At 41.2% G+C, this 26,478-nt stretch overlaps 4 protein-coding genes across 4 annotated transcripts; all 4 read right to left on the reverse strand.

Moving 5' to 3' along the window:
* Nucleotides 1–3,365: 3,365 nt before the first annotated feature.
* On the reverse strand, nt 3,366–5,626 carry LOC115680867 (alpha-amylase-like). The gene is made up of 4 exons (XM_030604711.2): nt 5,379–5,626; nt 5,123–5,255; nt 4,008–4,813; nt 3,366–3,750 (listed from the first exon to the last, which is right to left on the reverse strand). Exons 1-4 carry the CDS (start codon nt 5,466–5,468, stop codon nt 3,499–3,501), a joined length of 1,281 nt encoding a protein of 426 aa, XP_030460571.1. The 5' UTR covers nt 5,469–5,626; the 3' UTR covers nt 3,366–3,498.
* Nucleotides 5,627–9,437: 3,811 nt separating this feature from the next.
* On the reverse strand, nt 9,438–11,771 carry LOC115680866 (alpha-amylase-like). Its single transcript, XM_030604710.2, has 4 exons — nt 11,488–11,771; nt 11,232–11,364; nt 10,117–10,922; nt 9,438–9,861 (listed from the first exon to the last, which is right to left on the reverse strand). The coding sequence occupies exons 1-4, from the start codon at nt 11,575–11,577 to the stop codon at nt 9,610–9,612; spliced, it is 1,281 nt and encodes a 426-aa protein (XP_030460570.1). The 5' UTR covers nt 11,578–11,771; the 3' UTR covers nt 9,438–9,609.
* A 1,274-nt stretch (nt 11,772–13,045) lies between these two features.
* LOC115680869 (sterol carrier protein 2) lies at nt 13,046–14,895 on the reverse strand. The gene is made up of 4 exons (XM_030604712.2): nt 14,634–14,895; nt 14,425–14,485; nt 13,459–13,561; nt 13,046–13,361 (listed from the first exon to the last, which is right to left on the reverse strand). The coding sequence occupies exons 1-4, from the start codon at nt 14,769–14,771 to the stop codon at nt 13,280–13,282; spliced, it is 384 nt and encodes a 127-aa protein (XP_030460572.1). The 5' UTR covers nt 14,772–14,895; the 3' UTR covers nt 13,046–13,279.
* A 4,220-nt stretch (nt 14,896–19,115) lies between these two features.
* Nucleotides 19,116–21,940, reverse strand: LOC115680863 (pentatricopeptide repeat-containing protein At2g37230). Its single transcript, XM_030604708.2, has one exon. The coding sequence runs from the start codon at nt 21,931–21,933 to the stop codon at nt 19,477–19,479; it is 2,457 nt and encodes an 818-aa protein (XP_030460568.2). The 5' UTR covers nt 21,934–21,940; the 3' UTR covers nt 19,116–19,476.
* Nucleotides 21,941–26,478: the final 4,538 nt, after the last annotated feature.

The following is a 26,478-nucleotide window of genomic DNA, read 5'->3' on the forward strand; positions in this document are numbered from 1 at the left end:
GCTTAATTATTGCACGATATGAGGTGTCCGGCTCAATTATTGCAATTATTGTACAATATGAGGTGTCCGGCTCAATTATTGCACGATATGATGTGAAACACGTTTGTCGGCTTAGGTGACGTCAAAGAGCACCACAGAACAGAAATTTGTTCTGCGAATTGTAAATTTGAATAAAACGTGGGCACGTTCAACAGGTGGGTCCTTATCAATAAGCGACCATACCCATACATTAGAGCAAAGTGAGCTACTGATATTTGAGTGCCCATCAAGTGATAGCCACAAGGCGTCCAAATGATATTTTTAGTCCCATATATTCGGATTGTTTGCCTTAATTAGCAAATTAGTAAGCCAGATGGGAAAACTCCACTGTTGCCTATTCTTTTGGGAGCGCTTGAATAGATTCAAGACCTGTATGATGGACACATTTGCTCAAATTTTAAGATTCATTTGATTTCCTGCTGAAGGTTAGGAGAATGCCTAAGTTTGTGCTCATTAAATTGAACTTCCACTTATTGGTTGATACTTTAGTTAGTCATACCAATCCTTCCGAATCACAGTAATGCAATTTAGTGACTTAGTCTCTCTTTCTGTCATACAAATTTCAAAATTTATATTCCATGCTTGATGAATCATCATGTTAGAAAAATAACTTGACGTGGATTACCAAAACCTGGATTGTCTTTTGCTCTTGCCGTTGCTTGATCAATTAATCAATTAATATCTAGAGTAGGCTTGATTGGTTTTGCCGCTACCGGTTCTTGTTATTGTTTGCTGGATCTTTTTGTTAAAAACAATAGTAAAAGTGTTTCGTATCTCTATGGATGATATTCAAATTGTTTTACCTGTGCCACTGAATGAACGAGAAAAGAGATTGTGTTCTCAAATGCTTATATCAAAAGTAAAACTGTAGTAGTTTACTCTACCGGATATAGGCTACCATCATAATCAATAAAGACCCTTTCTGATTTTTTTTTCATTTTCTGTGTCCTGGATGTATGCATGGAATGTCTAAGGGAAAAGTTTCAAATAGGGGACAGATAAGTTGGATCGCAATGATTTTTTTTTTTTTACTGTTTTATGGGTGCTTTCAGGTCACAAATTACCTAATACTGGAGTTTCTAGGCTATCATGCACCAAAATAACTCATTCCTTGTGACGTAGATGTTGGAGTAAACTGATCTTTTAGGGTTCAGTGCAGAGATAAAGACGCAAGATGCTTTCCTTATATCTAGTCCTCATCTCATTTTCTTTAATTTCTTTTGGTCAAAATAAGGATGTAAATCAAGAAAAATAGCAAATGGAATCTAAAAATTCCATAAAAATAGTCATTAGTCTTATTTTAAAACCAATTTCATTAATACAGTGTCAATTTTAGAAAATTTCAATTGGGAATGTATTTTTCCCAAAATTGGGTAAAAACTAGCCCAAATTGAATAAAAAATTCAATTAATTCACTTCTAGTCTTTTTTCGATCATAGTGTCTTCACAACAAATGATTCCAGGACCTTGAATTACATAATGGTCGGTCCAATTTCACAATTTATCAAATAAATCAAAAAGCCCCAAAATTCAATTGAAAATTAGGAATTTTAAACCCAAATTGGGGATCATAACCAATTCAAAATTGTCGAACCGTAAGACCATCATTTCTAGGGTTAATCAGTCATGGGTAATCCAATTTTGGCATCAATTTTGCTCAATCAGGTCATTTAAGTACTGGATTGAATAGAACCCTAGTGACCCGGATTTTAAAATTTGGGAATTTTTGGTTTAATTGTGACAAAAATTAAGGCAAATCTCATGTTTTGATGCAAAATGTGCCAATGAGTCCAATTTTGGGGTTAAATATGACAAATTGGGTCAAAATCGGGCTTAATTTACAAATTTAGACCAACCCGGCTCTACCGGGTCGACCGGGTCAACCCGACCCGACCCGGGTCAGTCTCTTTCCTTACCCGACTTGCCTAGAACGTGATAAAAACCCAAAAAAAATCTTGTGCCCGCCTCTTGATCGACTTAATCCAATCAAATAAGCACGTGTTAATCTCCGATTCCAGCTGGAGAATCTCCAGCTGACGTCGGAAATTCGATCTAACCGATTTAGAGTTGGTGATAACCAACTTTGGGCGGGAAATCGAGCTACAAAAGAGAGGAAAAAATCATTATCGGAGGAGACCAAACAATCGACGAAATTCCAGAGAGAAGAGAGAGAGAGTTAGAGAGAGAAAGAGAGATTTTTAGAGAGGGAGTGAGTCGAGACTCCCAAGACCGAGTGATCGGCGTTTTTCCGGCTGGAAAAGCGCCGGCAAATTGGCCTATACGGTGAGCTTCCTCACCTGAGACGATCGGTGAGAGGTTGATCGCCATCTCCTGAAAGTCATGCTCGACCGGCATATCCAGTGCCTTTCCGGCGAAGCTGAGATCACCAGTTGGAAGTCCGAGTGTTGAAGAACAGCTCCACGAACACCGATTAATCTAGGAACTTCGATACTTAGATAAAAAAAATTTAAGAAAAATTTGTTTGGGGAGAAAAGTAGCAATTTGCCGTTGATCGAGTTAAGGAATACTTAACAAAACATACTGTTTTGAAGCCACTAAATCAAGTAAGTCATTGAAACTTTATATGTTGACTATCAATATCACAGTCGAGAGCATGCTGGCACAGGTTGAAGATAAAGTGACTACTATAGTAGAGTACGGAAGCCAAAAGTCTAACTGGCATTTTATTTGAACCTTTGAAGGGTGATCACTTGGGCCTTTCCGATATTTAAAAGAATTATATTGACACTAAAAAATAACCAAGTTCCCTTAATTGACATAACGTTAATATGAAGCTCAATGTTGAATTGTTAATAACGAAATCAATAAACACAATTGTTGAGAAGCGACATGATGCTGATACAAATTCGGTATCAATGAGATGCCGATGGTCAAGAGACATCATGATTATTGAGGACCATAATAGCTATCAATATACAATGGTGCTTAGTTAACGATAGAACCTGGACATGTCATGCTGTATCATGACAAGCATTTAAGAATAAACTTCATATCATGATTATTGGGTGTTATTCTTGTAAACTTTTAAGAATAAAAAAGTCTTTAAATATGAGTGTTAAACGTGTTAAAACATGTCTAACTATGTCACGTTATAACAAATGACCCGTTAACCTAAGTTGGTCGATTTGTGTCTAAATAGATTAAGTGGGTCAACCAGTTTAAGATATGATTTTAATCGTGTCATAAATGGGTCGACACGAACCCATTTATGCCAAATTTAAACATGTTTAATTGCATAAGGTGTCATGCCGTATCATGCAAACGAGTGGTGTCGAGAATTGCTAACCTTATATAAATAACATGGATTGTGGAAAGAAATACTTTCACTTATTTCCATACGGTGAGCATAAGACCGCTTGTAAATTTTTTATTTCGCTCTAGCGATGTAGCCTCTAATTGCTCTTTCAGTTGCTACTTTTCATGAGTTTTGCCTGGGCATCACTTCTTCTCCCACACACAATAATCTTGTCCAGATGTAGCAATCTGATAATTGGGAGGAACAAGGTCTCCTACTTCAAACTTCGGCCCTATCTTCACAATCACTCCACCGTCGATTTTGGCCACATATAAATTAGAATCGGCAGCCAAGATCTTCACGCTGCTCTTCTCGTTAATCCCGTTTCGCGCCCTTATCGCCGTCAGCTTGCCGATCTCCTCCTTCAGGCCCCAGTCAAAGAAGTGATCATAGAACTGCACAAGTAGAAATATCATTTCTTAAGGTCAGATTGAAACAAAGAAATCAGCAAATTCATATGGTGCCATTGGACAAGAAGCATGTGTCTTGTTAATGAATGGGATAAGTTCAGATAGATGAACTTCTCTGAGGTTATAACAGAGCAAAACACAATGTACATGGCAACATTCAGACATAAACATAGTACATTAGTTATCACAGACACAGGACAAAAGTGAGGTGAGTCGATGAAACGAGAGCAAGAGGACATTACAATGGATGGGACTCCGGGATGGGTGAGGATGTAAGCATATCCCTGCATGACCTTTTCGGACGGAAATGGCCAGCTTTTTTGCGTGGATCCGGTGTTGTGATTGTCGATGAAAGTCACAGCGCTTCCTGCCTGCAGGCCGATCAATCCCGGCGGCATCCCATTTGAATCCTGCAACCGCCAGAGCTCCCCTTCAACGGCCGCCTGGAGGATCCCCTTCGTGGTGAAGTCGAACGCCATGACGGCCCCACCCGCAGCATTGACCCAATCTGCCAGCGCACGGCGGTGCGCATCCTGGTCCGGGTTGACCTTCCCGTCCTGTCCATAAGAGAGAGGATCCGACTTCTCTCCCACCGCGAAATTCGGCGAAGTCTGATTCATGTAGATTTTGGTGATATTCGGGGCGTAACCATTTACGAAATTGAATTGCCACCCGTCAAATCCTATATCGCTCTTCAACCAATTCATCCAGTCGGACAGCTCCTTTTGCACCCTCGGATTAAGGTGGTCTATGTCGGGCGCAGGGGGGTAGTCCTCCCCTGTATCAAGATTCCCTGTGCCATCAGAGTACTCAGTATCATCGCGACAAATAAAAGACGGCCCCCAGTCAAGACGATCATCGGGTGTTCCGCCTTCGAAGATGCACCATATTCCTCGGCTGTCTTTTTTTTCCGCCGTCCTGTGGTTTATTACTATGTCGGCGAGGCATTTGATTTCCTTTTGATGGAAAGCATCAATAAGCTTCTTCAACTCGTCCTGATTCCCGTATCTCGAAGCATTGAGATCATAGAGCCGTCCCGGCAAGTACCCTAGTGAAAAGGGGGATGACATTCATCAAAATATGAGAGTCCGACTAACTTCTACCTTGGAACAAAATGTTCATATAGAGGATTTCTTTTGAGGGTCTATTTCTTCTCAGAAACCACACGGTTGAATTTGATCCAAGATTGTCGAATGTATCAAATATCAATTCATCCTGGCCAAGCAGTCCAGAACTATTAATTATGATGATTCAGCATGTAATCACTATCATATTCATCGATCATCAGCACACTGCAAGCAAGCGCAACTGTAAAAGGAAATTGAGCGTTATTAAGAGTTGGGGCATGGCGACATACCTTCTTCAGAGGCGGATTGAGACGGCGGAGGAAGCCACACATGCGTAATTCCGGCATTGGCCAAATCCGGTACCGAGTTTTTGAGCGAATTGTACCATCCCCCTTCCTTTTTCCAAGATACCCAGTTGAACCCCTTTGTTCAGAAATACAATAAGACATATAATTCAGCAAGCAAAGCATATAAATTGAATCTCTATTGCTTTCTCTGTTACTTTGTAGCAGCGCGAGGAACAAGACGTTGATTTCTCTATGTTACCTGAAATAACAAAGCAGGGAATGCTGAGCCGGCGAGGCGAGAGACAGAGAGCACGAAGAACCAGAAGAGATAGCGAGAACTCATCATCATATGCTCCCTCTCTTTTTCTTTTCTCTGATCTTATGGTGGGAATCAGTCGGCTATGCCATGGGCATCTTAGATCGGACATGTCAAGGCGTGTGCAGAAGAGGATGACCGTTGACAAATCAAAGGGAACAGGACAACTTAGTGGAACGGGCGTGGAAGTGAAGCAGGAGGGTGGCTCTAACGCGGATTAAAAGTCCAACATTCGTTAGCCAACGGCGACCGAGATGGGGTTGGCTAAGAGTGGCTGGCGGCCAAGAAAACAGGAAGTGAATACAATACAACGTAAATGGCAAGTCGCGCAACCCGCGTCCCACTTCAGAAGTTGGAATTGACTTGAGAGTCGTGCCAAGAGAAAAAGAACAGAGAGCGAAGCTTCGCTTGGTCAAGATTTGTCCTCTCTTGCTTTCGTTTTTGCCCGTCTTTCTCAGAGGTCAAGGTTTCACATTATCCCTCCACAGTTCGCTTTCAAGCGAGACCCTGTGATTAGAGAACTGGATTAGGCAACAGGGTTAGCCAGAAATTAGATGGTAACTGCAACCCCAAATAGAAAGAGAGAAATTTATAGGGAATTATGGGTTCAATGGTCCTAACGTAGTTCTCTTAGCAGATTTCGTGACTAATACTGTTTCAATAGAGAACCTCGACTGGCTACAAAGAGCATATCGTTGCGTGGCGTGTCCATCGTTCCAGGCCTACATGATGCGGCACTCCTGAATGACCCAGCAATGTTCTCCCAGTTGGCAAGATTCAAGATTCAAAGTAGGGCACATTACACTACCGCAACCCGTCTGAGAGCTGTACGAAACAGAACATAACAAACCCAAAAAAGACACAGACGAAGACTAAAAGGAGAGCCACTTGTCCAAAGGAAAACTACTACCAAGCAACAGTTCTCTAAGCGATTAAGCGTCCTCCTCACATCCTCGCAAGCTTTACATATGTGGAGGCAACACAACAAGAGATGCCCTAACATCTCATTGACAAATAATCAGACCTGAAAACGAAATTTCTGTCACCCAGGCAATCTATTCACATAATTGAGAAGCATGTCAATCCACAAAAGTAGGAGAAATGGTGTGATTAAAAGAAGGTTAAATCTTGATGGTGCAGCTGAAACAGGCATGGAAAGAGCAGCGGCGAACGATTTCAGCAAATCCATCAAAAATATGCAGTCAACCAAAACATTGTGAGTGAAATCGAGATCGTGGGAAATCGATTATGTACTTCTACTGAAAGGAAGGGAATAAATCAACATAAAACTGTGCTGTAAAAAAGAGAGCAAAGTAACGGAAGCATTGACAGAGCTTCATATGCAAAAGAACTTGGAGAAGAAAAGCCCCTAGTCAAGTTCCATATCTCATTACTAATGTTGCTCCGTTACTCAATCGGTCATAAGCTTATTGTACGGATATCAATAAGCTTTTCGATTTTACAAATTTAGTACTAAACCTTTTGCGTAAAATTTCAATGTAGTCATTTCAGTCAAGTTTCGCCGGAAATAACAGTCAGAAGGACTACATTAGAATTTCGAGAAAAAATTTAGGACTAAATTCACAAAATAAAAAAGTTTATGATTAAATTGGCATCCATACGATATGTTTATAACTGATTGGACAATTCTCCTACTTAAATTTCCCTGGCTACTTTTCAATTTTACCAAACAAAACCCGAGTGTACCTATCGCATCGATGGTAGAAATCGTATACTGAACCAAACCGAAGAAATTTAACATATATTGATTTCTCCATTTGCTGGTTCTGTCTCATGCAAGGAAAGTTTGGATTGGAATGATTCGGTTCGGCGTCTGTCGATCTAAAATGTAACCAAAAATTGGAAAACTTACTACTTTCCACTTTCAATTCGTTTAAACTAACTCGATACAAAATAAAATAAAAAAAACATAAGGTATCGTTAATCTGGCGTGCTTTGACAGAAAGAATTGATTAGCATGTACATATATAGACCGTTAGGGCCAGCCGAGCATTACTAGTTTCTGTTGAATGGAATCTCAAAAAGAGTGGGCTAGCGACTTGGGAATTTGATCTTTTATGTCAAGTACGACACGTTATTGGAAGATTTAAAACAATCCCTAGAGGTTGCCGATCGTATAGTTGATTTCGATGAATCTGCATTGATGGAAGACAACAAAATAGTTGAAGCTGAGGACCCTTTAATCGAAGTCGACATGAGCAACGAAGAGCAACATCGACTGATTTATGTTAGTGGATTATTGGATGAAGATATCAAATCTAGGTTAGTTTAATAATAAAGCATAAGAGGTTGTTTTGCATGGCATTATCATGAAATGTCGAGTTTATGAAGGGATATGGTGGAACATAAACTCCCAATTAAAAAGGGATTTGAACGGAATAAGCAAGCTCTAAGGCGTTTTGCTCCAGAGATGATTCAAAGGTGAAGGAAGAAATTGAGCGTATGCTCCGGGAGGATTTATAGAAACTGCTCGTTACGTTGAATGGCTACCTAATAAAGTTAATGTGAAAAAGAAGGATGAGAAGTTGAGAGCTGCATTGACTTTAGGAACTTTAATGCAGCAACTCCAAGAACGAGTATCAAATGCCAATAGTTGATATGTTGGTCGATTCAGCATCAGGCAATGAAATGCTATCCTTGATGGATGGCCATTCAGGGTACAATAAAATTTTCATAGCCGAGGAAGATGTGCCTAAGAAAGCTTTTAGATGCCCAAAAGCAACTGGTACATTTGAATGGATAATGATGTCGTTTGGATTGAAGAATGTTGGAGTTAAGTATCAAAGGGCAATAAACTTCATCTTCCATGACATGATCGGCAAGTTTATGGAAGATATCGATGATATCATCGTTAAATCTAATAAGATAAGTTTCTATCTTGAACAAGCATTTATTAGGATGAAACAATATCAATTGAAAATGGAACCCCTTAAATGAGTTTTTGGAGTAAAAGCTGGTAATTTTCTTGGGTTATGGTTAATCAAAGAAGAATTGCAATTGATAGAAATATCGCCAAAGCCATTCTAGAATTACCAGGACCGACAAGTAAAAAACAGTTACAAATGGTGATAGGAAATATCAACTTTTTAATGTCAGGTTATGTCCAACTTGTTGGGAAAAATGGAAACATTTTCTTCTCTACTTCGATTAAAAAAATTAAGAAAAATTTGTTTGGGGAGAAAAATAGCAATTTGCCTTTGATCGAGTTAAGGAATACTTAATAAGATATACTGTTTTGATGTCACATAAATCAGATAAGTCATTGAAACTTCAAATGTTGACGACCAAAATCACAATTGGGAGCATGCTGGCACAGGTTGAAGATAAAGTGACTACTAGAGTAGAGTATGAAAGCCAAAAGTCTAACTGGCATTTTATTTGAACCTTTGAAGGGTGATCACTTGGGCTTTTCCGATATTTAAAAGAATTATGTCGACACTAAAAAATAACCAAGTTCCCTTAATCGACATAATATTAATATGAAGCTCAATGTTGAACTGTTGATAACGAAATCAATAAACACGATTGTTGAAAAGCGACATGATGCCGATACAAATTCGGTATCAATGAGCTATTGATGGTCAAGAGACATGATGATTATTGAGGACCATAATAGTTATCGATATACGATGACGGTTAGTTAACGATAAATCCTGGACATGTCATGCCGTATCATGACAAGCATTTAAGAACAAACTTCTTATCATAATTATTGGATGTTATTCATATAAACTTTTAAGAATAAAAAAAGTCTTTAAATGTGAGTGTTAAACGTGTTAAAACATGTCTAACTATGTCATGTTATAACAAATGACCCGTTAACCTAAGTTGGTTGATTCGTGTCTAAACAGATTAAGTAGGTCAACCAATCTAAGATATGATTTTAAAAGTGTTATAAATGGGTCAATACGAACCCATTCATGCCAAATTTAAACATGTTTAATTGCGTATGGTGTCATGTCGTATCATACAAATGAGTCGTGTCGAGAATTTTTGCTAACCTTATATAAATAACATGGGTTGCGGAAAGAAATACTTTCATTTATTTCCGTACGGTGCGCATAAGACCGCTTGTAAATTTTTTATTTAACTCTGGCGATGTGGCCTATAATTGCTCTTTCAGTTGCTACTTTTCGTGAGTTTTGCCTGAGCATCACTTCTTCTCCCACACACAATAATCTTGCCCAGATGTAGCAATCTGATAATTGGGAGGAACAAGGTCTCCTACTTCAAACTTCGGCCCTATCTTCATAATCACTCCATCGTCGATTTTGGCCACATATAAATCAGAATCGGCAGCCAAGATCTTCACGCTGCTCTTCTCGTTAATCCCGTTCCGCGCCCTTATCGCCGTCAACTTGCCAATCTCCTCCTTCAGGCCCAAGTCAAAGAAGTGATCATAGAACTGCACAAGTAGAAATATCATTTCTTAAGGTAGGATTGAAAAAAAGAAATCAGCAAATTCATATGGTGCCATAGTACAAGCAGCATGTGTCTTGTTAATGAATGGCATAAGTTCAGATAGATGAACTTCTCTGAGGTTATAATAGAGCAAAACACAATGTAAATGGCAAAATTCAGACAGAAACATAGTACATTAGTTATCAGACACAGGACAAAAGTGAGATGAGTCGATGAAACGAGAGCAAGGGGACATTACAATGGATGGGACTCCGGGATGGGTGAGGATGTAGGCATATCCCTGCATGACCTTTTCAGGCGGAAACAGCCAGAGTTTTTGCGTGGATCCGGTGTCGTGATTGTCGACAAAAGTCACGGCGCTTCCTGGCTGCAGGCCGATCAATCCCGGCGGCATCCCATTTGAATCCTTTAACCGCCAGAGCTCCCCTTCAACGGCCGCCTGAAGGATCCCCTTTGTGGTGAAGTCAAATGCCGTGACAGCCCCGCCTGCAGCATTGACCCAATCTGCCAGCGCACGGCGGTGCGCATCCTGGTCCGGGGTGAGCTTCCCGTCCTGTCCATAAGAGAGTGAGTCCCACTTCTCTCCCACCGCAAAATTCGGCGAAGTTTGAATCATGTAGATTTTGGTGATGTTCGGGGCGTAACCCTTTACGAAATCGAATCGCCACCCGTCAAATCCTATATCGCTCTTCAACCAATTCATCCAGTCAGACAGTTCCTTTTGCACCCTCGGATTGAGGTGGTCTATGTCAGGCGCAGGCTTGAAGTCCTCCCCTGTATCAAGATTCCCTGTGCCATCAGAGTACTCAGTATCATCGCGACAAATAAAAGACGGCCCCCAGTCAAGACGATCATCGGGTGTTCCGCCTTCGAAGATGCACCATATTCCTCGGCTGTCTTGTTTTTCCGCCGTCCTGTGGTTTATTACTATGTCGGCGAGGCATTTGATTTCCTTTTGATGGAAAGCATCAATAAGCTTCTTCAACTCGTCCTGATTCCCGTAGCTGGAAGCATTGAGATCATAGAGCCGTCCCGGCAAGTACCCTAGTGAAAAGGGGGATGACATTCATCAAAATATGAGAGTCCGACTAGCTTCTACCTTGGAACAAAATGTTCATATAGAGGATTTCTTTTGAGGGTCTATTTCTTCTCAGAAACCACACGGTTGAATTTGATCCAAGATTGTCGAATGTATCAAATATCAATTCATCCTGGCCAAGCAGTCCAGAACTAATAATTATGATGATTCAGCATGTAATCACTATCATATTCATCGATCATCACTACACAGCAAGCAAGTGCAACTGTAAAAGGAAATTGAGCGTTATTAAGAGTTAGGGCATGGCGATATACCTTGTGGAGCGGCGGATTGAGACGGCGGAGGAAGCCACACATGCGTAATTCCGGCATTGGCCAAATCCGGTACCGAGTTTTTGAGCGAATTGTACCATCCCCCTTCCTTTTTCGAAGATTCCCAGTTGAACCCCTTTGTTCAGAAATACAGTCAGACATATAATTCAACAAGCAAAGCATATAAATCGAATCACTATTGCTTTCTCTGTTACTTTGTAGCGGCGCGAGGAACAAGACGTTGATTTCTCTATCTCACCTGAAATAACAAGGCTGGGGATGCTGAGCCGGCGAGGCGAGAGACAGAGAGAACGAAGAACCAGAAGAGATAGCGAGAACTCATCATCATATGCTCCCTTTCTTTTTCTGTTCTCTGATCTTATGGAGGGAATCAGTCGGCTATGCCATGGACATCTTAGACTGGACATGTCAAGGCGTGTGAAGAGGAAGACTGTAGACAAATCGAAAGGAACCGGACAACTTAGGGAAACGGGCGTGGAAGTGAAGCAGGAGGGGGGCTCTAACGCGGATTAAAAGTCCAACATTATATTCCACTTGGCCAACAGCAACCAAGATGGGGTTGGCTAAGAATGTCTGCCGGCCAAGAAAACAGGAAGTGAATACAATACAACGTAAATGGCACGTCGCGCAACCCGCGTCCCACTTCAGAAGTTCGAATTGACTTGAGAATCGTGCCAAGAAAGAAAGAACAGAGAGCGAAGCTTCGTTTGGTCAAAGATTTGTCCTTTCTTGCTTTCGTTTTTGCCCATCTTTCTCAGAGGTCGGTCAAGGTTTCACACTATCCCTCAACATTTCGCTTTCAAGCGAGACCCTGCGATTAGAGAACTGGATTAGGCAACAGGGTTAGCCAGAAATTAGATGGTAACAGCATCCCCAAATAGAAAGAGAGAAATTTATAGGGTATTATGGGTTCAGTGGCCACAAAGAGCATGTCGTTGCGTGGCGTGTCCATTGTTCTAGGCGTACGTGATGCGGCACTCCTGAATGACCCAGCAATGTTCTCCCAGTTGGCAAGATTTAAGATTCAAAGTCGGGCACATTACACTACCGCAACCCGTCTGAGAGCTGTGGGAAACAGAACATACCATACCCAGAAAAAGCACATGCACTAAAATTTTGATTTAATTGGCATTTACAGGACGAAGACTTAAAGGAGAGTCACTTGTCCGAAGGAAAACTTCTACAAAGCAACAATTCTCTAAGCAATTACGCATGTCCTCCTCACATCCTTGCAAGCTCGACATATGTGGAGGCAATACATCAAGAGATGCCCTATCATCTCAGTGACAAATAATCAGGCCTGAAAACGAGATGCCCGTCATCCGGGTAATTTATTCACATAATTGAGAAGCCTGTCAATCCATAAAAGTCAGAGAAATGGTGATTAAAAGAAGGCTAAATCTTGATGGTACAGCTGAAAAAGGCATGAAAAGAGCAGCGGCTCACGATTACAGCAAATCCATAAAAAATACGCAGTCGGCCAAAACAATGTTACTCAGTACACGTATCGAGAAAGTCACACGGAAGCAGATGTGTATTTGCTCCATACTTCTTCGGAAGCCAAGCAAATGCAAGAGGAAGTCTGAAAATGCCTTAGTCCCATCACCTTAAAACATCCCATAACCACACAAAAGTGGCTCGAGAACAACACGCAAGAAGTTGGTAAAAGCCCTACATAGTACATTAGCAATTTGAGCGAAATCGAGATAGTGGAAAATAGATTATGTACTTCTACTCAAAGGAAGAGAATAAATCAACATAAGACTGTGCTGTATAAAAAAAAAAGAGAGCAAAACAACAGAAGCATTAACAGAGCTTCAAATGCAAAAGAACTTGGAGAAGAAAAGTCCCTCATCAAGTTCCATATCTCAGTACTAATGTCGCTCCATTACCATGACAGACATGTGAAGGACTAGTTCATACAACTTCCACTTTTGTGATGCTGGAATAATCTTCTAATTCTTTTCCCCCTTTACCCACCGAAACGAGAGGGGACACACCACCTAGGAATGAAGACCCTTTTGAACTGCTCACATCTTTGATGGCTTCGGGAATATGTCAGGGGTAAATTTCTGCGCTGCACTCAGGCTTCCCTTGATCTTCATTGCTCCCCTGCATCAATCAACAGCCCACAAAATACACGACTGAGCACGAAAAACCAAAGAGGAAACAACAGAAGCCGCCCAGATCCAAAGACTCGATACAGTACCTCATAAAAGCAATTTGAGGATTCATTTTTCCTGTGGCAACCTTGATAAAATCATCATCTTTGAAGGAAAAAGTAGCATCAGGTTTTCCACCTTCATATGGTCCTGTAGTTCAATACCAAGAACATGAGTAAATTGAGACATGAATCCTAAGTGCAAAAAACCAATTCCCACACAAATAAACGGCAAAACATTCATTCTATGAGTCATGCAAGATACAGAAAGAAAATTTTTTTCTAATTTGTTTACCAAAAAAGGAGGCAACCGTTCATTGACTGTTCTAACAAACCCAATGTGGATCTGTGAAATGGAAAAATAAATCCAGCGAAAATGCCATATTTTTCCATGTCATGACTTAATAAAGATACAGAACACATAATTATGCTCTTATTATATACATAAGTACATTTTAAACACTGTAATATAGCCATTTGCAACTTCACTATGGAATGTTTACAGAAGTTCCTTAATGAAAGCACGGACAATTACCATAATCAGTGAAACAGACGGATCACAACGTTGGATGTCCATTCAAAGTTGGCGACATCACATTGTTTAAAAGGACTTCTCATGGTGCGTGAGTTTGGGTTTCTCTCTGCCACCCCCAACTTCCTTAGATATTAGAGACACCATATTGGCAAATTATATCAAGGGAGTGTCTTTTCTCGCAGGATCAATCAATAAGCAAACTTAACTCTACATAGACCAGGTCAAGGTCTACTAGATTAGAGGCGGTATACCTCAGCCACGCAAGCAATCCTGGTAGTAAAAAGCCATGAAGTTGAAAACTCTTAACTCTATTGCATTGCACACTCTATCAAAAGCTAGACCCACAAAGTCCAAAGTCAACGGCAGCAAACAACGATCTCAGGAATGCTAAAGCACGCTTCTCTTTTTCGTAGAGAAAATCTTCCACGGAGCTTGGCAATCAAACCAACCTCAAGAAAAAACTCAGGAGGAACGCTAACCTTTAGTGACCTCTCCTTTCTTCAGATCCACGATGTAGACCACCTCGTCGAACCCAATTTTCTGCGAGACCCCAAAAAAAAACCGAGCAACCCCAGAATCAGAAACCGGAATTCGAGAGCAAAAGGGTACGAAACGCGCACAATCCGCCCGGAAAAAGAGCACGAAAACGAGCAAGAGCGAGACCCAGAGAGAGAGAGAGAAAAGTGACCTTAGGGGCGATGTTGATCTGATAGACGAGGCCGATCTTCTTGACGATCGCTTCGCCGGCGTCGGTGGAGAGGTGCTGCTTCATCTGCTCCATCAGGGCGTCCGACTTGAGCTGGGCCGCGCTCGAATCGCTCGCCATGGCCGCCGCCGCCGCCGCCGCTTTCTTCTGGGTCGTCTGGTTCGGCTGCACAGCTTCGGGGGAGATGGTGGGTGTGATGGGAGAGTGAATTCTGGGCAATTAAGATGGGATTGTACCATTTTATTTTTTTTCCTTTCTTATTGAAGAATTTTCCACAGAGAGAGAGAGAGAGAGAGAAGAGTAGTAGTTGGAGAGGGGACGACACGGAGCAGGCGAGGGGACGAGATGAGATGGAGGCAGGGGAACGCCGACAACACGCTTCCCAACTACGTTGTCTTCTCTCTCCCGCGCGGCCTCTCCTTACGTCCCTTTCTTTCACGAAAAGCTCATTTTCTTATACATGATGATCCTTTGTATATTTTAATATATATATATGAATGGCAAAAAATATTTAAGTTAATACTACGGAAAATTTCAAATCGGTATATATGTGATAAATTTATCCCAAAAACCATAAACTGATATATCTGTGATCCATTAATTTCCGTCAAATTTTACTGTCAAATTGATGAGCTGGATGGTGCATGATAGTTGAAGTGTATACCATTTTGGGATTTTTCGGGTGTACCGGTTTGTGATTTTTCATTCCATTAATCCAATTTAACGAAAACTAATGAATGATAAATTTGTCACGAGTGTACTAATTTTGAGGTTTTTTGTGATCACAAAATTAGTTTGGGAGTAAATTTTGTTACAAATGTACTAATTTGAAATTTTTTGTGGTCAAAAAAATTAGTTTTGGGTAAATTTTTCATTTGTGGTATTAACTCAAAATATTTTCATTGTTCACAAAAAAATTTAGGAATAAATTATTATCAATAATGAAAATATTTTTTATTGGATAATATTCCAAGCAATATAGCCAATCAATTTAAAGAAAATATTATCCAAATCGTTCATTTTTCGCGAAATAAACGGACTATAAGCAACATGTGATATCTTACATGGCCGGCGCCAAACTGACTTTAAACGAGGTTAAATGCTAGACTCGCGTTTCCCATCAACTTTTGAATGCATCTTTACATGAGAAAACTTCTTGATTGCTGCTAAAATCTCGATTAAAATGCGATGATAAGATTTCGGGCTTCCTTATTCATAGATGATGCAGGAAATTTAATTTTTATTTTCTTTTCTCGTTATTTTTAAGTTTTAAATTATTATTTTTTTAATGCCGCATAAAATATCATGTCAGCATTTAACGGTATCTTGACAGTCACATCAGCATTTTTTATCCACAATTTCGCCGAAAGAAGCAACTTGAACAAAAATTTATATATATACGGACAATGCAGGAATCCAATTGAATGAAGAGGAATTCTTTATTGAACAATTTGAAGAAGACAAGAGATGCAAGAAAGCCAAACTTCATGAGAAGAACAAAAAGACCATGTTGCTTCCTGAAGTTGAAAACAAATCCGCCTTGAACGTAACTTTAACAAAACAGTCGCATTACTTAGAAATATAATTCCCACTCGGTAAATAAAAACGTGAGAACTGAGAAAGGACCATCAAGTGATAGATCATCTTCACTCGAGCGACCTTCCGGACTAACATGAACCGGGAAAAGGAATGAAGAAAGACATGTATACAAACTCCGGGACAAGGTCTCGAAAGCTCGGCAATAGAAAAGCCACGGTCCGCTCAATGAATACGAACGGTTCTTCACCGAATATTTTACGCAACGACTCGATCGAAAATGCACTGCATGTGAAGTACGACTGAGATCTTTTATTTTGCATCATCCTGTCCTGTACCTGGTAGTGTGGATGTAATGCTTCACTGTGGGGGACGGCATTACAAGTTAGTACTAACTGTCGAAGACACCAACACAGAGGAGAACCACACAGGCTCTAAAAAGGTTGCATCAAATTGCTTCAAACATGAAGCTCTCAGCAATGGAGTCCCCAGATACGAAATACTAATACTACTCTCGCCCAAAATATGAAATCCCGTCAAGAACACAAAGGGTTATGCAGCAATTGTAACTAAGAAACATCTCATGGCTTGTGTTGCTATAACCTGTGCGCTCCATCTACAACTCGCTTGTGTACATAAAAGATCTCAAAGTCGACCCTGCATATCCAGACCCATCTGCGGAATGGGTCATGGGCAAATTTATACTGAGAAGACATTTGAGACTTTTAAGCTACCAAAATAGATGACCATCGCAACTAACAAAGCATAACCTTGGTTTCATAAAAGAATGATGCAAGCACAAAGCTATTTTTCTTTCGTCTTAGAATCAGAAAAAAACTTCTAAGTCGACCCAACATCACATCAGAACATCTGCAAACAAGACATAAAGCCGCTTGTAATAGTTGTGAATCCTGATTAGTGCTTCACAAAGTATGAAACTGAACACAGCTCTAATTCATGTAGACCAGTTCCAGAGAAGCCACTCCCCTGCAGAGCCAGATATCATTCTGCTGAACCATCATTTAAACGAACTCAAGTCCAATGCTCCACACAAGAAGAGGCTTTGGTTGGAGAATCTATACACGATACATGGATACCGATAGCTGGTAAAGATGGAATGTTACAGTTGAGAAGTTAGAGCAATACGATGAACAGAATCACTTCAGCCAAGAACATTCGTTCTGTTGAGGAATTCATAGCATTAGAATCCCCACAAGAAAAGGAGAGACAAGAAAAGATCATACGCGCAACCATCAATAATTTTCTGTTTCCATCAAAGTGCCATTTGAGACCCTTAAGGATGACCGAGTATACAGTACACCATGTAAGGTCTATAACGCGTTTTATGCTGATATCGAATCAGTAACTAATGACAGTTCTTGTTTACTGCAAGCAAATGACAATAAATGTACACATTCTGAGGCAAGAATAGTTCATTTGTCTAGTAATGGTACACGGTTTTCCTCAACAACAGGTGTCAGCAAGAATGATTGTCGCTTTTACTAGGAGTAAAGTTATAGAGGGACGATCAGTCATATAAATTTAAATAAGCATCGCATGAGTGACCAAAACCATGCTAAAGCGAAAAGTGAACAACAAAAACAACAACTAATCCCTTAGGAGTTAGGACCCAATCAAGATGATTCCAAACTACTCTTACCAGGCTCTAATATTTATGTCAGCCTGTCAAAAAGGACTTAGAGCTCCGAGGTAACTCAGATATGTGCAAACTAAATAAAATAGCGATCAGAAGGAAAAGAGTCAGTGGAACAGAGTGATAAGATTGTTCTGTAAAGGAAGGCCTAGCAGTATTATGGATGAGGCATAAGTAGATGAACATTTTTGCTCATGTATACCGCAAATCAAGCATTCCCACTGAGCTGCAAGGTAAGTTTTCAAGCTCAGCGATCAACAGATGATGCTGTTTGATGAGAAGACGAAAGCAAGTGGGACATAAGACACCAAAAACTCATGCTGCATCAGCTTTCTATGCCATTTTTACAATTGGTGCCAGGCCATCAAAATAAGTCACGGTTGGGTTGCCCTAGTGGCCACCATTCCTTCTGGTAATGGGGAGGTGGGGCGGTTTCCCATCTCTGGGATATGGGGGTTTATCGGGTCATCTTCCCAGAGTGGGCCTTTTCTGGGCCCATGAACGAGCTCCTAGCTCATTCAGGACCCAAAAAAAAAGTTCAAGGTTATATTATCATACGGAAAAAATTCTTTCTACATGACAGCCAAAATGTGAAGGCTTATACAAGCTACTGCAGGTTCTAAGTCTCAAGAGAAGCAGAACATACAGTGGTCTTACACTGCTTGAGCATGAGAAAAACACTGCATCAAGAGTTGAAAATTCACATTAACATGAGGACCGCCATCCAAATGAAAGTAAATTGGAAAGAGAGTTATCACTCAAAAGCATTACGAAACAGGAAGACCATCTTACAGGATCCACAATCTGCATCCATTATCTAAAACCAATTTGCTGACTAAAGAACAGAAATATGAGGCAATCTGCTTCAGATCATAAATGAATTGCGGCAATTTTCTAAAGTGCACCAACTAAGTGGGTTCATCCCTACTTTCTGTTTCCCCTCCTGCATTCTCTTTTTCTTAATATTTCAATGGCCTGATCAGAAAGGCACCAGCTCAAACACTATCGGTTTCAAATCAATAATGAAGATACAGATACAACCAACAAAACACTCCTAGCTCAACTAATCTAAACTACTTGAACTTGAGAAATTAGTGCACTGAAGCATCACTAGAGGATCAACTAGTTACTAGAATCACTAATCTTCTTAAAAAATTAATGCTACAGTTCAACTGATATTTTGAGAGAGACACGGTTAAACCCTGATTGAATGAAAATGAAATAAATAAGCACACTTATGTTAGTTTGATTTGCTAACAACAAAAAGTAGTAACTGCATGTGCAAAAGGGATAAATTCAATGTATAGCCGCAACTTGAAGCTTACACCAAGACAGTTTACTAACCCGTCCAATGATCCAAATCTATTAAGCCCAAAAGCTTCGCCTAATCAGAAAAAAATGGCTCCAAAAATATATTATTCAAAAAACTCACAAAGAAGCAGCAATAAAAGTAAAAAACAAGGTCAGTGCTAAGTTGCATTTTTAAAGATCAGAATTGAACTCCGACGAACTCAACAGTGAGAGTCTAGCATTCAGGATGGGCAGCTTAAAACTTCCACTGAACGGGAGCATTCGCATGAATGGTCCTCACCAAGAAAATAAAATTGACTGGACCAAAATGCACGGCAATGGAAATCAAATTGCAACCTTTGCTTGTTTTTTCCCTTTCTTGTAAATGCCAGTTTTATCACCTCCTTTAATCATTCTAGACAGAACATCTGCTTGCTTTGTGTACCCCTCCTGATTAAGGCTCTTGATCAGATCACCGCAGCTCCCCCAATCTGAAACCCCTCCTTTCTCCATGATTTTGCATAAAATCGAATAGGCATTGAGAGTCTTCCCTGACCCTAGAAGAGCATCCAGAACCTTATCATAACTCGAGAAGTTGATGGTACAATCTCTCTCCAAACCAAAATCTAGCAGTTTAAGAGCAGCAATTGTCTTCCCTTTCTCTGAAAGCACAGAGAGAAGATTATCGAAGTCAGGTGAACAGCCGCTCTGCATTAGCAAGTCGATCCTCCCAACAGCTTCCTCAACATGACCTCTCATTAGGAGAGCTTCCAGAATCTTAGCGACCAAATCCATATTCTCGTGCACCCCCTTCTCTACCATACTCTTCACTACCCTGCTCGCGGTTTGAACTCTACCATCCTCAAACAGACTCTGCATCACTGACCTATAAACAGACGAATCTGGAACGTACCCACTTTCCATCATATTATCAAGAGCCGTTTTTGCATCAGCCGGTTCACCTTTCCTTAGGTAGCTCTCGATGAGCAACTTATAAGAATCCGCATCTCTTGGAAACCCTCTTCTATCCATTATCTTCAAGATTTCAAAAGCAGCATCAGGATTCCCTTCTTTTGAATGACCGCAAATTATGCTGTTGAAGGCCACTGAATCTTGGACACCCTTTTTCATCAGCTGTCGGAAAAAGATTTCAGCTTTTCCCGTTTGCCCGTGATTGCAAAGATATTGAATCATCGGGTTATATGCTTCAGGTCCCATCTCCAAAGTATTCTGTGGCCTCAATATGATTTCCTTCTCAATAAGTTTATCAAGCAACTTAATTGCTCTATCATATGCATTATTTTTGCAAAAGTTCTCGATTAGGATACCATAATGGCCTGCTTCTGTTGGAATGCTCAACCTAATCATGGCCTTGAGTACATCGACAGCTGCATCCATATCACCTGACTTGCACTGGCAAGTCAATAATCTCAAGAATATTGCATTGTCTCTGGGGGCCAAGTATCTATCCACCATTTCTTTCAAAATGGACCGAGCTTCAGCCATTTTCTCTGCTTCACAAAGCCCTGGTAAAAGAGTCGAATAGGTGACGTCATTTGGCTTGATGCCATATGACTTCATCTCGTCAAGCAATCTCAACCCTTCATCGACACGCCCAACTGAAACATACCCTTTAATCATGGTTGTATAGCTTATAACAGTAGGCGCTATATCTTTTCCCTTCATCTCCACAAACAGCTTCTCTGCCTCTTCCATCTTTTTGAACCTATAATAACCGTTAATCATTGTATTATATGTCACCGCATCAGGTGAAATACCCCTGCTCCTCATATCCTCAAAGAACCGTAGTGCAGTAGGCAGTCTCATAGACAAAAAGAACCCCCAGATCATGATATTGTAAGTATGACGAGTCGGCTCAATCCCTTCATTCAACATTGCGTTAAAGAGCCGTTTCGCCATCATATATCGACCGCGCCTGAGAATCACTTTAAACACAGCATCATAGCTGTCGACACTCCTACTGACACCCAATTCCTTCATCTTCATAAACATCTTCACAGCCTCCTGAACAATGCCCGCCTTACCGTAACTCTCTATCATCACGACGAACAAGTCCTCATCCCACTCAACACCCTTCTTGGGCATATCCAAGAGAATGCACCTGGCATGATTGAGCTTGGAAGCCCTGCCCAAGATCTCGATTATCTTCAAGTGGGTCTCGCGGTCATGCCGGAACAGCCCGGCCCGCTCGACCCACCGGAAGAACTGGAGCGCGTGCTCCGAGTTGCGTGCCCCGTGCAAGACATTGTAAACGAGCGAATGGTCGAACTCGGGGACCAGAACCCGGATCGAGTTCTGGAGGCGGGTCGTCCAGGCTCTGTTAGCCATCATCCTACATATAATGTCCTCTAACTTTTCTGGGTTCCGAGACTTACCTCGCGGGGTCCTCTGCCTCGGCCTTTCCCGAGCTCCCACAGCGTCGGAGGCTTCGGATTGGGTTCTGGGTTCAGGCTGCGAGCGCGGGGCAGCGTTCTCCGAAGGTGTATGATCGGCCCCCGGGGGGGTCGGTTGCTCCGTCGAGCTGCAGAAACGGAGCAGCCGAGAGTTCAGAGAGGCTCCGGGGACGCGCGGGGCGAGTGCTGGTTTCCATCGGTGAGGCTTGGATAGAGAAGCGCAGGCCATGGAGTGAAGAGCTCGTGGACCGATCAATGTAGGTACCTCGAAATGAGGAGACGATGGGGATGTCTCTGGTTTGAACAAGAAGGGGTCGAGCTTCGTGGGAGGGATGCAAGTAGGGTTTAAGGAGAGCCTTGTTTGGCTACGACCAGACCATAAAATCATATATTCATGTTCAAGTTCTTTTCCTTTCGGGAGAATCTCCGAGAACCAATTAATTGGCGTCCCTTTGTGAAAGTTTCCCCAGGTTAAAAAAATATATATTTTTCAAGAAATTATTTTCAAGAATACGGTTAATTTTTCTTTATTTGGCAATCTATGATCCAAGACGTTTTTTGATGTTTGAATTTCATTAGAAAATAATTTCAATCTGTCTCGGGGAAAAAATAAAATCGGATTTTTTAATATTTTTATTTTTTAAAAAAATTTCGAATTTTTAAAATTTCTTTTTACTCTTTTCTTTTTCTTTTTCCTTTTCTTTCACTTTCTTTTTCCACCTTCCTCTGCCGCGACCGGTTGGTGACAGCCATAGGCGAGCCTCAAGCTCGCTAGCCTCGGGCGAGCTTGAGCCTTGCCATATCCAGCGAGGTCGAGATGTGACGTTGAGGGCTAGGTCGTAAGGCGTCAAGGTCGAGGCGAGGTCAAGGCGCAAGCTCGAGCTCGAGCTCGTCAGCCAACGCCTGTAGCCCGTCGATGGCCTCAGCCGAGCCGCAAGTTCTCCGAGATTGGCCAAGCCTCAAGCTCGCTAGCCTATCGAGGCTGGCAAGCTCACCGGCCTGCATCTTGGCCGGTCACTGGGCTGTCGACCTTTGTCGAGGCACGTGGTCGACAGAGGAAGGAAAAGAAAGAAAAGAAAAAAGGAAAAAATAGAAGGAAAGAAGAAAAAAGAAAAGAAGAGGAAAGGAAAGAAATAGAAAAGAAAACAAAATTTTAAAATAATAAAAAATTCGATTTTTTAAAAATAAAAAATAATTAACAATTCGTTTTTTTTAAGAAATATTTTTATAAGAATAAATGTTCCATTAACCAAGGACCCAAGCTTGAGCGTTGAGAACCCGCGTACGGTCTCTGTGGACCTGGGCTTAAGGGTTGGAACCAGAGCTAGAGCATTAGGAAGCAAGCATAGCCTTTATCAATCCGAGTTCTAGCGCCGGAGCATCGAGTACGAGCACCAGGGGTTCAACCCAGGCGAGGTGTGCTAGGGGCCTAGGCCCAAGCACCGTGGTCCTAGGCTTGGCTATCAGAGGCCTGGTCCTGAATGCTGGGACCCAGGAACTAACATTGGAGTTTCTGTACCCAAGCACAGAGTTTCGGGTCCAAGCGCCGATACCTAATCATATTTTGGAAAACATTTTCCGATTCTTTTAAAGAGGAAATTATTTTTCTGAATTTAAGTTTCGATAGGAAAACATTTTTTGTTGACTTATTTTTCTAAACCAATCAAACACCGAAAAATGAAGAAAGTATTTTTCGGCAAGACAAACGACTTTAAACTTCAACCTATTTCGAAATGTCCTCTAACCTCATCATTTTGATTCGATTATCCCTGAAGTGACTTCCCTTTTTCTTTTTTTTAAGGTTAATACCACGAAAAACCCTAAACTGGTACACTTATGACACATTTACCCCAAACTATTTTTTTGACCATAAAAAACCCCAAACTGGTACACCTGTGACAATTTTACCCCAAACATACCACAAAAAACCCTAAACTGGTACACATGTGACAATTTTACCCCGAACAAATTTTTAATATTATTTTTTATGAATTTTTTTGAATTTTTTCTTTTCTTTTCTTTTCTTTTTTTTTTTCCTTCACCTTCAACCTCTGGCCGGTCGCCGGTCCGGCGACCGGCCAAAGGCGGAAGCCGGCGAGGGCCGCCCTCGCTAGTATCGGGCGAGCGCCGCCCTCGCCGAATCCGGCGAGGGCTACCCTCGCCGGTATCGGGCAAGGGCTGCCCTCGCCGGCGTCGGGTGGCCCTTGCCCGACGCCGGATCTGGCGAGGGTGACCCTCGCCTGCGTCGGGCGAGGGCTATCCTCGCCTGCGTCGGGCGACCCTCGCCTGCGTCGAGCGAGGGCTATCCTCGCCTGCGTCGGGCGACGGCTATCCTCACCTGCCCAGGGCAAGGGCGACCCTCACTCGACTCAGGCGAGGGCGGCCCTCGCCCGACGCAGGCGAGGGTCGCCCTCGCCAGATCCGGCGTTAGGTGAGGGCCACCCGACGCCGGCGAGGGCGGCCTTCGCCGGATCTGGCAAGGGCCACCCTCGCCTAAGTCAGGCGAGGGTCGCCCTTGCCCTGGGCGGGCGAGGACGACCCTCGCCCGACGCCGGCGAGGGCCACCCTCGCCGGCTTTCGCTTCTGGCCGGTCGCCGGACCGGCGACCGGCCAGGGTTTGAAGATGAAAAAAAAAAGAAACGAAAAGAATAAAAAATAAATAAAAATTCGAAAAAAATAAAAAAATAATATTAAAATTTTAATTCATGGTAAAATTGTCACATATGTACCAGTTTGGGGTTTTTTGTGGTAAGTTCAGGGTAAAATTGTCACAGGTGTACCAGTTTGGGGTTTTTGGTGGTCAAAAAAATAGTTCAGGATAAAATTATCACAGGTGTACCAGTTTGGGGTTTTTTATGATTAAAAAAATAGTTTGGGGTAAATGTGTCACAAGTGTACCAGTTTAGAATTTTTCGTGGTATTAACCCTTTTTTTTACGCAATTTTGTCTAGACTTGACAATATTTTAAAATACTCACCGAACTGGGTTTGATCATTTTGACAGTATAATCTCCTAAACTTAATCACTTTGACCCAACAAGTCCTGCGCTCATTACCGATTAAATATAACAACTGGTTCATAAAGATGCGCTCACCGCGTGTACATTTTGTAACTTCCACGGGGACACTTTGGTCTAAGAACAGCCATAACCCTTAATCCGTTGAATTGAAAGAAGACAAAAAAACAAAAACCTCAATCAACCTTATCCCGTACTCCTTCGCACACAAGAAAGCACCTAGCTAAGTTCGCTTTAGTCCACAAATCGACATTCTCTTTGTAGCTCTCCTCTCGCATCTGCACTGATCTCCCATCTTCAAATTTTTTTTTTATATCTATACTCGAGAAATCGTGACTTTTTCTTTATGATCTGCAAAGTTGGTAATAATTGGGGTTTTCTTTTTTTACATTTTTTTATGGGATTATTGGGTCAAAGCGATCAAGTTTAGAAATATTTTAAACCCGTGTCGAGATTAGGAGGAACCGTGAAATATTGACACCTCTTCATGGGGATTTTTAGAATTTTCTCTTTCTTTATTTGCTTTTTTCAAAGAAGTTTGGGGTTACGCTCGGGTTGATAAGTTCCATATGAATTTCAATTCAAGCTCTTTTTCCCGAAAAGACTAAGGGTGAGAGAAAGCGACGAACTACCTACCCCCAAGTTTTACATGAGGAACTCACACCTACCATAAAATGTTCAACCTGCGGGTTCACATTAAATGACGTCTCCTTGGGTCGATGCTCGTCTTTGGTACTGAGAAAATTTTCCATGTAGGAATTCTAGTGATACAAAGTTCGATTTATACAATTGATTAATGTTAGAGCGTTTTTTTTTTTTTACTTTTGTTAGATAATTGAACAATATTTATTTATTGAAGCACAAACAGTGTCATGTTACTTAATCAATTAATAATATTGTAAATTAATTTCTGTATGTCATATATTGCGTCATCAGACGAATACAGCGTGGACTACTAGTTATCAATATCTCCAATCATATTTGTATTGGGGTTCATATTCAAAACTATCGAAACAAGTGGAGAAAGTGGATTAACATTCATACGAGTCCCATGCGCGATTGCTTTCGATGTCTTTTTGCTCCTCCAAATAGATAGAGAGAGCAAAACTTGTTAGTGAATAGAATAATAGCGCTGTTCAAAAAATTGGATATGATACACTTATAAGTATCAATAGAATAGAAAAACTGTGCATAACCAATTTAGGGATAGAGGCATCGAAGATCTCTGAATTATTGAATAATGTTTACTCAGGTCCCTTAACTTTTTCTTTTATGCAATTAAGTCCCTAAACTATATGATTTTTTTTGTTCGAGTCAGTCCTTCCGCCGAAAACATAAATGGAGATGCTGATGCCGCCGTTAAATGCTGACTTGTCATCTTATGTGACATCTTATTGTGGCAATTAAAATGTACAAATTGTTTTCGAAATTTTAGGATAAATAAAACCTGAAATGATGAAATTAGAAAATTTAAAAGAAACATCAAATGGAGGGAGAAGGAGGGGCTGTTGCCATTCAGGCAACGCGGCCATCGACGGCCACCACCATGAGATAGTTAGACTGTATACTGCCACATATAGATATTTGTGTAATATGTCCTTGAATTTTTTTTTCTTTTGTATCTGTCTTCATTATTATCAAGTTCCATATTATTCCTGGTCACACACGGTTTACCAAGTTCTCTCCTCCTAGATGAGGCAACCCAATTTGTCATCAGGTGTGCATTACAAGGGAAAATCAACAATCATGACGGGAATTAACATTTGATATCGCCACGAAGTACTTTCTCAAGCATTTAACAATTTTGATTGGTACTAAATCATTGAGAAAAAAGCTCCAAAAGTCTATGAACTAATACCAAATGTTTAATCAGATCCTTCAAATTTTTCCCATTGTGCAATGGAGTCTCCAAACTAT

The sequence above is a fragment of the Syzygium oleosum genome, unplaced genomic scaffold, assembly GCF_021117445.2.
Source record: "Syzygium oleosum isolate NSW1041296 unplaced genomic scaffold, Sole_v2.1 Sole_v2.05, whole genome shotgun sequence".
NCBI lineage: Eukaryota > Viridiplantae > Streptophyta > Magnoliopsida > Myrtales > Myrtaceae > Syzygium > Syzygium oleosum.